At 47.6% G+C, this 15,433-nt stretch overlaps 1 protein-coding gene and 1 pseudogene across 11 annotated transcripts in view; one reads left to right on the plus strand and one right to left on the minus strand.

Annotated features, from left to right (window-relative positions):
* Positions 1 to 8,290, plus strand: part of NEO1 (neogenin 1) — a gene marked incomplete at its 5' end in the record, with an annotated part of 242,114 nt that extends 233,824 nt beyond the window's left edge. For 9 of the 10 annotated variants that reach the window (XM_082647399.1, XM_082647406.1, XM_082647402.1 and 6 more), the window contains 3 exons: positions 2,516 to 2,779; positions 4,842 to 4,978; positions 5,751 to 8,290. In XM_082647399.1, the coding sequence (XP_082503525.1) occupies positions 2,516 to 2,779; positions 4,842 to 4,978; positions 5,751 to 5,834 (485 nt within the window). In that variant the 3' untranslated portion in view covers positions 5,835 to 8,290. Of the gene's footprint in view, positions 1 to 2,515; positions 2,780 to 4,841; positions 4,979 to 5,750 lie in introns of those variants that run through there. The other variant, XR_014296303.1, reaches the window with a different exon arrangement.
* A 4,275-nt stretch (positions 8,291 to 12,565) lies between these two features.
* On the minus strand, positions 12,566 to 13,921 carry LOC309819306 (sorting nexin-4-like; annotated as a pseudogene). Its single transcript has one exon. The product of its transcript is annotated as a sorting nexin-4-like (transcript).
* Positions 13,922 to 15,433: the final 1,512 nt, after the last annotated feature.

A 15,433-nucleotide genomic window follows, 5' to 3' on the forward strand; every position in this document is an offset into this window, starting at 1 on the left:
TGTCACTACCACCTGATGCAGAAAGCGTGCTTTCCACTTGCCCAAGCGCTCGGCCACTGTTCACTTTGTGTGTCTTAGACAACTCTGAGAGGTCAGTCGGGAAGTAGGGTCCCTCACCAAAGCAGAAATTTTAGTTACAACATACTTTCCCTCGTGGGCCAGAGGTGTTGCACAATTTCAGCGCACACCCTTCACAGAGAATACAGTGTGCTGGTGCCCTCTGCAGTTGCTCCACACTCTGATTCATGTAGGCAACCCTCTCTTCCTTTTTCACGTTTCCCACCATTTCTGGCCCTCAGAAGCATATGCATCAAATGAAGGCAGTTGCGGCATCCCAGGTAGGCCTGTGTGCCCAGAGCTGACCTAACATATCTGCCAGTACAGTCGGACATGGTCCAGGCTAGAGCCTGCTTTCTCTCTCCTCATCCTTGTAACCCTCGCTAACCAGCTTCCACCCGGCCCAGGATCACACAGGGTGGGACCAGCAGCTCCCCAGGTGTGGTGATAGCTGACCTGAGCAAGCATAAGAAGTGAGATCCTCAGCGTACCCCTGGAAAGGACAAGAAGTGACCTAGGCCTGCGAGGGTTATCACAGCCAGGCTCTCAACACTTGGGGAGGGTGTATGAGTCCCTCATTGCTGGGACCCAAGGCCTTTAAGTTAAGGGAGTAGCACTCATGACTGCCATGGCCCATCTCCTGAGAGCCCAAGGGAACAGATTCATTGCTATCTCAGCAACAAAGGCAGGGAAAGGTTGGATTTCTGCGGGTTGCTTATGCATTTCTGCTTAAAAGGGTTTATTTTCCTTAATAAGGTTGAGGACTCTAGGAATCAAGGGAGGCCCTCCTTCAGGCTACCTGGTGCAGCCTATGGCCCTGAGCTGGTATCCTCCAGACCCCTCCTCAGGGTGGGGATGGTGATCTGCACCAGCTCACACTATTGGAAAGGTCTTCCTCATATGGTCTCCCTGGGACTTGGTGCTGCTTCTGCCCCTGCAGAGTCGGGGGACAGGTGGTATTGGGCATGGAAGAGCAGTGTGATGTGTATTGGATGGAGCATGGACTTGGGACTCGGGCAGGGATTCGGAATCCTGCCCCATTGGTTCTGTGTCCTTGGGCGGTGCTTAACCTCCCAGCGTCTAATGAGTTACTAGGAGATTGAATGAGCTAATGAGTGTAAAGCACTTAGCGTGGTGCCTGGCTCAGAGTAAGCACTCGGGTAATTTACGAAGAAAAGAACCTTATCAATTACTCAAACCCTGTGTATACCACTTTACATACATTTTCTTAATTAATCCTCGGGGAATTGTGTGTTATTCTCCCTATTTTTATAGGTGAAGAAACAGATTCAGAGATTTGGTGACTGCCAAGTTCGCTCAGCCTGTCTGTAGAGATTAGGGTTCAGGTCTATCTGACTCCAAAGCCAGTGCTTTTACTACCCCCCATGCTGCCTTCCAGAACAACTCTGACCCCTCTTCACATATTTTGAGATTTTTGTCATGTTCTTGAGTTTTCCCCGTCTCCAGGCTTTTTCTTTCTCTGGACCCCCAAATACCTCATGGCATGATCTTAAAGCCATTTACAGACCTCTGGACTGTTTGGTTGTCCAGGTCTCACTTGAGCTGTGGGGCTGTTGCTCAGGGGAGGGTGTGCACAGTAGCCAGAGAGCGTGCAGGGCCTGTGTGCCTCTCCTGCACTGACCACCAGGCCTCGCAGGCAGAGCTGGTCCTTGTCAGGTACCTAGCCAGTCTTGGTGGTAAGACATGTTGTCTGTGAAAGGCTAGTCTCTGAGACTGTCAATCAATGACTGACATTTTCAGTTTTCTTTTCTTCTTCCTTTTATTTATTTATTTACTTACTCACTTACTTACTTACTTACGGTTGCGTAGGGTCTTGGTTGCTACATGCGGGCTTTCTCTAGTTGCGGCCAGCGGGAGCTACTCTTCACTGAGGTGCGCAGGCTTCTCATTGCGGTGGCTTCCCTTGTTGCAGAGCACGGGCTCTAGGCACATGGGCTTAGTAGTGGCTCACGGACTCTAGAGCACAGGCTCAGTAGTTGTGGTGCACGGGCTTAGTTGCTCCACGGCATGTGGGATCTTCCCAGACCAGGGCTCGAACCCGTGTCCCCTGCACTGGCAGGCGGATTCTTAACCACTGTGCCACCAGGGAAGTCCCTTCTTTCTTCTTATTTACATCTTAATAGACAACATCTCAGGAACCTTGATATGTGCTCCATAGTGAGTACTGAGAAGAACTTTAAATCTGTAAAATTGTGACCACTTGGTTGTGTAGGTGAAACAAATCCAGCATCTAGTTGACAAAATTGTTCGGGACTCTTAGATTAGACTGTTCTTACTTAGCCTTGACAGTGGTGCTAATCCATGTTCCCTTGGACTAGCATTGATCCTAAGTGCTTATTGAGCTGGTTTCAGGAGCCCTTAGAGGTAGCCAGAACCCTGGAATGTGCATATGTTCAATGGTAAAATAAATGCTAACATTTGGACTTTCCTGCTGTAGAATCTGTTCGAAACACCCCCAGCACTGATACCATGCCAGCCTCCTCGTCTCAGACATGCTGTGCTGATCACCAGGATCCTGAAGGTGCTACCAGCTCCTCTTACTTGGCCAGCTCCCAAGAGGAAGACTCAGGCCAGAGTCTTCCTACAGCCCACGTTCGCCCTTCCCACCCACTGAAGAGCTTTGCTGTGCCAGCAATCCCTCCCCCAGGTCCTCCCACCTATGATCCAGCGTTGCCAAGCACACCGTTACTATCCCAGCAAGGTGAGTGGGGACAGCAGCACCACTGGACGGGCCCTTTGGCTCCGGCTTATGGCGCAAGTCACCTCTTCTTTGCAGAGGAACAAAGCAAATGTCCTCCAAGCTTATCCCTGCAATTTAGTGTTGCAGGGTGCATTGCCCCTCTCAGGGAGTGTAAGGGCTCCTCCTTTGGGAACATACATAAATCAGAGAATAATTTGGCGGGGAGCAAGGGCTGATTTTCTGAATTGTGTTTTGGGTGCAGAGTCCTTGGCGGTAAAAGCCAGTGGCATGGGTATGAACAACAGATGTGGTCTGCCCAGCCTCCTCCCAGAGTTGCCTCACTCCATAGGGTTCCTGCCAGCTGGAGAAGGGTCAGGGAGGTCAAGACTTGGAAACAAGCAAGAACCTTAGGGTGGAGGAATAACCCTGCAGAAGGAAAGTTAACTCCTCGAGTTCACCCAGCTCAGCAAAAGCCCTCTCACCTCCAAGGCGTGCTTTCTGCCTCCTACTCTTTCACATTTTTCTCTATTATGATGGTTTGTTTCAGAATAAATCACTGGTTTTCAAGCTTTCTGGTCTCAGGACGCTTTTTAACTCTTACAAGCTGTTGCAGCTGCACAAGAGCTTTTCTTCACATGGGTTGTACCTATCATGATTTACTATATTAGAAATCAAAACAGATTTTAAAGCTATTTTATTCATTTAAAAATAGCAATAAATCTATCATGTTAAGATAAATAGCATATTTTTCATGAAAAATAACTATTTCATAATAAAAGAGTAGCATTGTCTTATATTTTTGCAGATCTCTTTAATGTCTGGCTTAATAGAAGACAGCTGGATTCTCACACCTGCTTCCGCATTTAATCTGTTGCAATATGTTGTTTTGGTTGAAGAAAATCTGGCCTCACAGATATGTAGTTGGAAAAGGGAAGATTATTTTTATAACCTTTTCAGACAACTGTGGATATTCTTTTTTGATACTACGGCAAACTCAACAAGTTGTAGTTTCTTATAGGTTTGTTTGTAATGTGGAATCAGAAACCATATAATTATTTGTACTCTGTTCCAATAAATCCGTATATCTTGTACTTTGAATGCGTGGTGCTGAACATCACATGTTGGTCTTTGGAAAGTAATGGTTCACTGAGTTACACAGATCCTCCGAATTTTGATACATTTTGTTAAACAGTATCTAAAAATACATTCGTTAATATCACCAATGTCTGGAAGTATTGGGAAGCTCTCAAGCTCATGGTGGCAGATACAGGTTTTTCAAAATTCTGATTTTTCACTTTAAACTTAAATTTTATCATTGGAAATAAATCCTGTCCGTTGTTTTCCCTGAAGTGACTGACTTGACTTCATTCACTTTCTAGAAAATATCTGCCAGATGCTCAAGTCTGAATAACCGGTTTCTGTGTCAGTCTTTCTCTGACCTAACATTGATGTTTCGTGATGAAAGCAGCAGTTCAGCTCACAACTCAATTACAAGTCCCTTTATTGAAGACAGCTGTTATGCTTTGGTGTACAGCAGAAGTATTTTACCCATATTTCCATTTTAGAATATTTAAAAGATGTGTAATCAAGGTTGAGATTTCATAACATAATTTTTGCTACTTCATTAACGATGATCTTTAACTGGCTCTTTTTAAACTTGCAAGTATGCATGTCCATGAATGACTTTACAGTTTGGTGCCACTGCCTTAATTTGTGCTAAGGCTCCAGCAGTTTTACCCACTGTTGCTTTTGTACCATTGGTGGAAGGGCAAAAACTGTCTTGGCATTATTATGAAAAGAGTTTTGACCTCCCAGATATCCTGCCAGGGGCCCTTGGGCCACCACACTTTGAGAGCAACTGGACTAGGAGATGAGCTTTCTAAAGCCAAATGGAACATTTGGCCTCTTGGATGCCCTGCTTTCTCCCTCCTGCCATCTTGTTCCAGGGCCTTTTCAGAGCAGGATCTCTGCCCTGGGTCTGGGTGCATCCCTCACCCTTAGCAGCATTTGGGCCTTGGGTACCTTTGTGAGGTCTGGGGGAGCAAGCTCAGCCACCCACCTGATGGTGCCCTTTCCCCCTCAGCTCTAAATCATCACATTCACTCGGTGAAGACGGCCTCCATTGGGACTTTAGGAAGGAGCCGGCCTCCTATGCCAGTGGTGGTTCCCAGTGCCCCTGAAGTGCAGGAGACCACAAGGATGCTGGAAGACTCCGAGAGTGTGAGTTCGCAGGGCCACCAGCCCCGCCAGGATGACTAGGTGCATGTCCCAAGGCCTGAGAGTGCGCTGGGCACGCTGATACTCTGTGCTGGCCCAGAAGTGTGAGGCAGAGTCGCTCACTCATTCGTCAGGCGAGCACTGAGCAGCTCCTGTGAGCTGGGGCTGTGCTGAGGGTTTGATCTGCTTGGATTAGCTTGTCACACCAGCCCACCCACCTGCCTTCCTTTTAACTGTGTCCTGTCTCTCTGGTCCTCTTGTCTTGGTTTGAACCATCCACGTGTTCTTTTTCCCCTTAGTCCCCCTTCATGACCTTTCCTGAGCAGGATGCTGGAGAGGAACGTGCCTGCATGGTTGCTCTCAAAACAAAAATCAACAGGGTCTCCTTGATCTTTCACTCCCACATTCCAATAAATATGTTCTGCCTCTGCATTTCCAGGTACAGGACTCTCTTAGGAGGAGAGCTTGGGGCCCAGAGATACAGGGGACATACCAACTGTGCTGGGTCCAACAGAGACTAGAAGGGACGAGTGAGGTCCTCGTGACCCTGGCAGTGTGGGTTGGAGGAAAGGCATTCTGCAGTGGAAAGAAATGAGTGGTTGCTGGCTTGGGCACATCCTGCAACCTCTGATGCTGCTGGGCCAGCAGGGGCGTGGGTGGTCCAGTCTCTTAGGCAGTGTCGTCACTGACCACTTGACGCTTTGACGTCTCTCTGTGGGCCCTCCTTCTGGACGGCTGCTTGGACTGTGCCTGGTAACTGTTCTCTTTTCTGTAGAGCTATGAACCAGATGAGCTGACCAAAGAGATGGCCCACCTGGAAGGACTGATGAAGGACCTAAATGCCATCACGACAGCATGACGACCTTGACCGGGACGTGACTCCAGACCTGAGTCTAGAAGTCTTGGGACTTAGCCTTGAAAACAAGGAGTTGTACAGAGCACGAGAGGACAGCACTTGAAAACACAGAGTGAGCAGGCCGCCCGGCCAGCACCCCCGCGTGGGGCCAGCTCCAGGCCTGGCCGCCTGCCTTCTCCTGGTCGGCCTGGAAGACGCCGTGTCAAGGCAGCTTCCCTTTGCCTGCCGATACCCTGCAGGACTGGGCACCATGGGCCAAAATTTTGTGTCCAGGGAAGAGGCAGGAAGTGCAACCTCTGTTTCACTTTGTGGTCAGGCTGCGTCTTCATGCTGCGACGGCATCGCCTTTATGGAGTGTAGACGTTGGCATTTATGTACAATTTTATTTGTGTCCTATTTTATTTTACCTTCAAAAGAAAAACACTATCAAAACCCAAGGAGGTCTGTGGTGTTCTCCACAAGTGGTTGACGTTTGGCTACTTGTTTGAATTATGTCTGGAAAGTCATTGACAGTGTGGGTTGTTCCAGGGGTTGGCGTGTTTTGTGTTTTTGTTTTTATTTTTTATTCTGAGTCATTGCATCCTCTACCAGCTGTTAATCCATCACTTTGAGAGGGGGGAGGAAATGTTGCATTGCTGTTTGTAAGCTTTTTTATTTTTTTTATTATAATTATTAAAGGCCTGACTTTCTCCTCTCATCACTGTGAGATTACAGATCTATCTGAATGAAATGTAACATTGAAAAGACTTGTTTGTTGCTTTCTGTGCAGTTGCAGTATTGGGGTGGGGGGCGTTGGGGGGTTGGGAACTGGAAATGGAGGGGCTGCTGAGGTCCTGTGAATGTTTCCGTCATTGTACTTCCTTCCAGAAGCCTGCAGAGAATGGAAGCATCTTCTTTACTGTCCTGGCATGTCCATCTCTATTGTCACTAAGTTGCAACTGGAGTTTCATTTGGATCTAGTTAAAAATTTCTTCTGTGCAATAGGTGGGTTCGAGGATGTAGCTGCCCTGGTGTCTTGGTCATATCCTGATAAGAATGTCCACGCTGAGGAGTCAGGCGCTGTATTGCAGGAGTGATGGCAGGACAGGGCACGAGCCTGGCCGAGTTCCTGGGAAATCGGAGAAGAGGTTAGAGACCCTTTCCTGCTGTTACCATGTGTTCCCTTCGGGGAAGTCGGAGGTTAAGGAGGGAGCTTTGTTCCCATGTAGGACTCCTTGCTTCTCCCTAGCTCCTGTCCTCAGCCAGTCCAGCTCTCACTTCCAGGCCTCAGAGCCCCACGGGGAAGGTGTTAGCAAGAATGAAGCAGGCAGGGGCTGCAGCACCAGTGAGGCTCCCCACTTCTTTCTGAGCACTGTTCTGTACGTAGCAGGGGACGGGGACAGTGGCCTCCCCAACTCCTACACACCATCCCAGCAGCTCAGCTAAGCCCCTGATCTGAACAGGGCAGCAGGAGGTCTCTGAGGTGTGCTGAGAGGCTGGCCACACAAGAAGCCTTTGCCTTTGCAGGAGGTTCTTGTATGCTTTTTCTCAAAAATGTAAGGAGCTGAGATTTTTCTTTTTGTTTAATATAAAGAATCTCTTAAGAATACAGGACTGACCCTCAGGCATCTTCCCCTGCTCCCCAACAAATCCCCAGAAGAGAGTGTGGAAGGCAGTGCAGAAGGCGGATTGCGCTTTGGTTCTGTAGCCAGGAAGAGGTCAGCTGCTGAGAACACCAGTGGGCACTCGGACCCGCCTGCCCTGGGGCCTGTGCTCTGCCCTGGCCACACAGGCGCCCCCACTTGCCTTTGTACCTTGGTTATTTCCCCTATTTAGGTCTTACCACACATTTGCTTTTCTAGAAGATGAACTCTGTTTCTCAACTGGGGGCAATGAAAAGTGCAATGCCGGAACTCCTGTTGCCCTGCTAGCTGGTCACGGAGGATAGTGCCAGGCCGGATTCTGGAAACCCAGTGCACTTAAACTGATCCTGAAAAGAGCACTCAGAACACTCTGGACACCAGGAGGGCTAGATTCCCCAGAAACTGTCTTACCTTTTGCCCAAAGAAACATGCTCGGTATTCGGGGCATTCCCTCCCATGAACCCTGATACTTTGGTTACCTCAGGGCCTTGGTACCTGGATACTGCCACAGAACTGGGGTGGGGGGAGGGGCCTATTTTTAAATAACTGTTCAAAGTTGGGGGATTTTTTTAAATTAAGAAAAAGGAAAGTTATTCTGTATTGCACCTTTTCACAGTTTAATACATTTTCTTACATTTTCCTGTGATTTTTGAAATTAAACCATTGTGTGTCTTGTAATGTCCTAGTTGAGCTGCTGACCAGCAGTTTCCTTCAGGAGGATTTGGAGCAAATGTGTCTGTTGCCTTGTCACCTGCTGGAAGGGGACCTGGAGGGCTGCTGGGGACTAGTTTCTGTACACACTTGTTTGGCCTTTTCTGTAGTTGATGCTGTAAACTCTATGGCTTTTTGAAAAACAATTTCATGTTTTTATTTAGTATTGGAAATCCAATACACTTTTTTAAATCCAATCAAACTCTGGTCTGGACAAAGTGTTATTTTCCTTTTTCCCTAGGAAAACAGAACTTCGGGGTCCCGTTTCCCATCCTCAAGTGGACTTCACCATTGCCCTCGTCACTGTAAAGGCAGGAGTTCGGAGGGGCACCCAGGGCGGTGTAGCGGGTGAGCCAGGTGGTGATCTGGGTGTCCTCCAGCCCCAAAGACGAGCCCTGTCCCTGTCCCCACCCCCCATGACCATTGCTCCCCTGCAGGGACTGAGAGCCTGAAGGATCAAAGATGACACCTGTCAGAAAGAGCCAGGTGCCACCACCCCCCCCCCCCCCCGCCGCCCCAGGCAAAAGAGCGCAGCCGTTCCTGAATGGTGTGCAGGCCGCGTCCCTGCTGTGGCAGCGTCCTGCGCAGCAGCTCGTACTGTTGGCGCACAGCCTGGGACCCACGCTAGGCCCGGGCCTCCCCGCCCCCGCCTCGCACAGGTGTGTGATGCCAAGAGCGGGTGTCTGCAAGGAGCCCCACCTTTCCCAGTCTGTTTCAACTTCTGACTGCATTCACTGTGTCTCAGCTTGGGCTGCTATGACAAAAATATCATAGACTAGGGGGCTTAAACTGCAAACTCTTATTTTCTCACAGTTCTGGAGGCTTGGAAGTCCAAAATCAAGGAAAGGGCAGATGTCAGGTGAGGACCCACCTCCTGGTTTATAGATGCTGTCTTCTCACTGTGTCTCATGTGGCAGATGGGTGAGAGAGTTCTCTGAGGTCTCTTTTACCAGAGCACGAATCCCATTGTGGGCTCAACCCTCATCGCCTAATAATCACCTTCAAATACCATCATACTGGGGAGTAGGATTTCAACATGCGAATTTGGAGAGAGACAAACATTTGGTCCATAACACTCTGTAAGATTTCTCACAGTGTATGGAGTCTGGGCTCAGAATAGTGAGTGGGGAGCACAGCAGCCACAGGCCTGCCCTCCATGAATGTGGAGTAGCGTGAGGGCTGGATACAGAGCCCAGCCTCCTTACTAACTGCTCCCTCGGCCCCAGGACTTCTGCTCTGGGGCCGTGTACTTTATGAAACCCAAATCCCATCGTTCCCATTAGCCATGCCCCATTGGCCTCAGGGTGGAGTCAGAGGTCCCAGTGCCAGAGCCTGTGCCAGTCTGCCGCAGCCCCAGGCCAGACGCTGTCACCTTGTGTACCCGGTGTCTAGCAGAGGAAGGTAACCTGGGACACGCTTTTCAGTCTTTGCAACTGGAACACCACTACCTCCGTGTTCTAACAGCCAGAGAACCGGTGGGGACCCTCCTCTGCATCCCTAGATGGAGCTCTTTACAGTGATTTATGTTTTGTGTCTTTTTCCACTGGACTGTGGACTCAGTGGAGACACAATTTCTCACTCCTCTCTGAAGGCCTAATGCCAGGGGCAGATTCTGACAACAGCAGATGCTTGTCTCCTAGAAGGATGGATAGACAGGCAAGAGGACTCATGGCCTGGAGTGTGTGGGAAGGCTTCCCGTATACACACACCCCCTCCCGCTCCCTTAGAGGGATCCTTGTAGGTCCCTAGTGTTACTGGTGCCAGGAGCCTCCCATTCCAGCAGCCATGGCCCTTTGGTGTCCTGGGGTGAACTTGAAAGATAACAAAGACCTGTCTGCCTGGCACAGTTATAAGAAATGAGGCTGATACCACAATGATGAACTGGGTGCAAGGTTGTCCTCCAGTTGGTTCTAAGACAAACACTGTGAACAAGGCTCTATATGAAGAAAAAATGCTCTCTTTCCCCAGTCTATCAGCCCCTCCCGAATTTAGACATCTTCCTGCCAGGAGTGTTGTGTCATCAGGAGAGACTGGAGAACAGCACTGAACCAGCTGTCAGACTGATGGGGAGGGGGCAGGGGGCGGAAAAGCAGGGCCAGCCTTACCCATAGACAAGGGGCCTCAGACAGGAGGTGCCTGACTCTTCACCTTGGGTCTCCAGCTACCAAAGGAGAGAGTTCACCAGGGAGGGGGAGAGGGGACGAGGTGGGAGAGAGTAATTCAAGGAGATAGTACTTTACATTTTCCATAATCTTTTAAAAGTATGTAATGTTGAAAAAATGTTATCTGTGACTATAATTACTACTCTCTGGGCACAGCGGATGATGTTCATCCCAAGATGCTCTTTTACTCAACTATGGATTGGATGGGTTTGTGAAATGAAAACATGGGCCTAGAGCTAAGCTCAGAAGGGGTGAGAGGGAGCTCTTGCTGTGCTATAGTGAGAAGAATTTGGAATTTCCTGAAATAATTGGGGGTGGGGAGGCAGCGGGTATATCAACAAGAAGATGAGAGAATGAGGGGCAGGTGGGAGGATGCCCACAGTGGGAAGAGGCTGCCCTTAAGGTGCCCCAAAGAATGTTTTGAAATGAGAAGATCTGAGAGGTAATTTAGTGCAGTTTGCTCTTTGCACCTCCATGACGTAAACCCATCCAACTCCCCAAGTCTTGTATAACGTCTGCCATGTGCACAAGGCCTTGCACAAATTACTGGCTTTCCCCCTTCAAAGAAAGGGGTATCTGGGTCGACGTGGTGACGGATAGACCACAAGTCTGGCATGGTGATTGAGGGTGACCAAAAATGGGGTTGGCTCAGAGCCAGAAGTGACCAAAAGAGTTGAAACCTGAGAGTTCGCAGAAATCAGGGGACACAGGAGGGCACAAGACCTTTCCCACGTCAAGGTATGAGAATCCCAATCCGCCTTATCCAGGTTTAAATAGGCAGACTGACCGCAGCTGGTGTCTGGGTTGCAGTCATCTTACATTTCCACACCCTCCACCTCGGTGTCCTGGAGCAAAGCTCCACCACTCCATCATAGGTGTGCACACAGGTGCCTGCCCCTCATTAGTGGCTCTACCTTTGTGGAGCTGGTCTCCCCAAGGAGAATTCTGGGAGCCATTGTAAACTCTTCCCTCAACACCACAGTACATGGCTCGGCAAACCCTGCAGCTCTCTCTCAAATGTCTCCAAACTGGCTCCTGTTGGTCTCTATTGGGCAAACTCCTCATCGACCCATCCCCCCACCTCAGCCTCAATGGCAATCCAGCCTCCACACGATTTGATTTTTCTTTTTTTTTTTTTTTAAATAACACATTACTTCATTTATTTATTGCATGAGTTTGGCAAACAGCACAAAACTTCAGCAACATTTTAAACATGTAAAGTCAAACGCTGAACAGTACTGGAAATCTGTTTTTACATAATTAGTTATAGTGAGTACACAGGTAGGGTTCTACGAAGCTAACAAAATACCAAGGATGGCCTAGCTTCTGAACATATACCACAAAAACACACACAAAAGCAATATAATTTATCTTTACAAAAATTACAGCCAAGCAATAAAGAAGGATGTTAATAACGAAGATACTAACACGTATGTTCACTACGTATATCTTATACGTTGAAATGCTACACCTTGTACCCTGAAATGCCATGTGTAGAGAGCCAGGCAGAGTAAATTTAGGCTCATCACTGAGGTTAAGAATTATCTGAGAATTTAATGCTGGTATGTAACATACTCAATTGAAACTTGGTGTATACCAATTCCTAGATCACAACAACCCATTTCACCATATATCTGAGAAGTTGAGTCTTCTTTGTTGGCAGTGTAAAATTTTTGACCAGTGTCAAAATTCTGGTAAAACACACATTGAAGGCATTTTCTAGTGTATGCAATGTTTGGGGGCATTAAAGAATGTGGGAGAAATTCTTAGATTTCACACTAAGTTTCTGCTGAGCTTTGTCAAACCAAACAGCTCAACTATAAGGCAAGAAAAATTAACCCCCCTATAACAGATTAGGGGGTCTTAACCAAATAAAGATAAGAATTCAACCTTAGGAAAAAACTCCCTAATAAGCAGATATGAAACAGTGGGCACTAAAATGAACATCTAAAAATTACCTGACATCTTGATATTCAGTCATTGGTTCAGAAGCCTGACAATTTTTTGGTATATTTTATCTAATTAATGTTTTAGAATCAGCACCAGTCCCCCAAACCTCAAATTGTAATATTTAATCTTCATTAAAATACATCCTTTTGTGCTGTATTAACACTACAATCAAAGCTGAATTTACTCAACTTATTATATATTTTTGTGTACACTGGTAGGAACTTAAATTTTTTTTATTTACTTGTGTTTCTGTTTTGGGGCACTTTGAAGAGAAACTCATTTCACAGGATTATATCTTGCTAAAGCATTCCTCAGCATTGGTCCAAACTTCAATTCCCTTTTTGCATATACTGATCTGCATGACTGCATAGCTTATGAGGGCCTCCTTTAAATCACGGTTCTTTTGTTCTTTGAAGTGTTCAATATCAGCCCAAGCATTTCTGACAAATTCTCTGCCTTCCAGATTTTTAGAGTTAAGTTGTTCTCCTTCATTTATTTGTTCTTCTAGCACCTTTATTCTGGCGTCTCTCTGCTCTGGAGTTTCTTGACCAAAGAGCTTGGTAGTCATTCCCTTCAAAGAAAATGTTCTCAGGGTCCCAGTTGCCAGTTTGTCACACTGCTGCTTCTTGGATGCTAAGTCCTGAGCAGCCATCTCCAAGTCATACTGCATAAGTTCATGTTTCCTGCACACAGCCCGCATTGTATGCATGGCTTCTGCGTAAAAAAGGTACTCCTTTAACTGATCTGCATAATGTTCTTCATCTTCCAAAATATAATCGATAGAAGATGCATACACCTCCCTATGATGAGCAGCACTCTGCAGTCCATCACCCATTTCTTTTTTCTACGGCACTCCACTCACCAAAAACTCGCCCGTAATTCCCATATACTGTATATACACCATACAGTCGATCTGCTACTCTCGCTCTGACTCGAAGAAGATATGCGATGACAGACTGTAGTTCATCACTGTAGTGTTTTAGTTCAGTACATCTCTTGTCTGGGTTTTTCACTCTGAATGTTGCATTAAACGCTTTTAACCTGCAGTCTGCCTTCAGCTGAAATCCTGTTTCATTCACAGTCTCCTTCCAGTTGCCTGCCTGTGTTAAAAACAAATAGAAGATTGTCTCTACAGAGGACGGGATATGAAGCAACTCTCAAGAGGAAGTTTTCTAAACCAATTCATTGTCTTTCCATGAAATCCTTGTCAGTGTTGTCAGCAGAGAGTTTATGCCAAACAAATTCTGCGCGCTCTTCTGGTAGAGGTGGCACAACAATATGTGGATAGTATACTAAAAGGTAGTTTCTCAACAACTCAGATTCACTCTACTGCCTCCATAGTGAGTCTGCTAGGACACTCTGACCATCAGTATGTTCAACTGACCTTGTTTCAATGAGGTAAGCAGTATATGTTTCTTGCATGTTCATGGCATTTCTTCCAGTTTGCTTTTCTGCTTCTGAAACATTAATTTCTATCTTCTTCAACCAAAAATTATTTTCTGTCATTGTGCTGTCCCCAGGGGCCCTCGTCCCGGGCCCCCTCCGCTTCATCACTGGCAACAGACTCCAGCCCAGTGTCGGGGTGGCCCAGCTCTAGGGGCTCAGGCTGCAAAAGCCGCTCGGGATCGGGAGGTGCGTGCTGCATGGCTGCGGTTCGGCGCGGCCTGATTTTATTTTTCTAATTCAAATCTGGCCTTTCTCCCCTGCTCAACATCGTGCGATGGCTCCGCGTTACCTGCCCGGCAAAATAGAATCCAATGTGGCCCTGTCTACCTCTTGGCTTTTATTTGTCACTTAATCTGCCCTTTGACCCAAATTTGGCCCTAGCAATACGGACCAATTTGCACTTAGAGAATAAGCCATGAAGTCTGACCTGTGTACTCTTCCCTTTGCCTCAAATTGTCTCCCTACCCCCTACCCTCACTACTGGCTTTCTCTGCCTTGTAAATTTCTATTTATCTTTAAACACCCAGCCTAACCATTCAGTCAGCTGAACCTGATGGTTCCTGTTCCTGTCCTCTGTCTCTTCTAATACACTGTGAACTCCTTAAGAAAAACAATCATGCTTGTTTTTGTATTCTAGGTCTGAGTACCTAGCACATTAGAGGTGTTGACTCAATGAACTTGACAGGTGAGGAAGATGGACTTGGCAGTCACTGTGGCCTAGTGCTGGGGGAATTTGACAAAATCCTAATGCTTCCTGAGGGCATGTACTCGGAAAGGTTTTGCAGCAGAGGTAAGGCTGAGCTGAGTCTAGGAATTAATGAGACTTTCTGTCTGGAGGGAGGAGGAGGCCAGTGCAGAGGTAGGAAGCTAACCTGCTTCACATGGGCATCAGATACCTTGAGAACAGATCCCAGCCATCCTGCATGGTGCTGGGGCTTCTAGGACTGTGCTAGGCCTCCTGTCACTGGATTAAGTGCCGGGGCCCCAGGATATGGAGGATGCACAGAGCTGCTGCTATGCTCCCCCAAATCCCTGGAACACTGCAAGGGTAATGCTAGGCCCAGTCGAGCTGCATTTGCTTGGCCAGGTGCCACAGGTGGGGGTCAGTCCTAGTGAGTTCAGAATGAGATGAGTTTTTTCCATAAACTCAAACCCCAGCTGAGAATTCTGGGCAGCTTTCTGTAAGCGGACAGGAAGAGCTGGGATCTATTCTCGAAGGCAGAATGATGGATCAGGCTCCCATAGACAAAGTTGCCTAGGAAATGGCAAAAGAACTAGCTGATGAACATTCTAGACCAACACACAGGAGGGAACCTGGCTGGAGTTAAAGCCAAAGAGATCTCCATGTGGGTGGGTGGGTGGTGTGAGAGAAGGAATATTATGGGCCAGTCAGAAAAGAGTCTTCCTCACCCTAGAAGCCGGAAGTCATTCATGGTTTCACAAAGGTTCCCAAAGGCTGACTGCATGCCAGGCGCTGAGGATGCGGAATGAGTACGACCGTCTCTATTGATGTGTTCACAGTCTACAGGAGGACACAGACATTTCACAGACAGAAACTACCATCCAGCATGAAAAGTGCTAAGAGACCTGACCAAGTGATCTGGTAAAGTGAGGAAGGAACTTCCAACCATGACTGCAGCGTCTGCCAGTCACAGAGTAAGTACCTGTGAGAATGGTGGGGAAGTCACTAGAGAAAGGAAACAGAGTTTCT

The sequence above is a fragment of the Grampus griseus genome (genome assembly GCF_964374135.1).
Source record: "Grampus griseus genome assembly, chromosome: 2".
Lineage (NCBI taxonomy): Eukaryota > Metazoa > Chordata > Mammalia > Artiodactyla > Delphinidae > Grampus > Grampus griseus.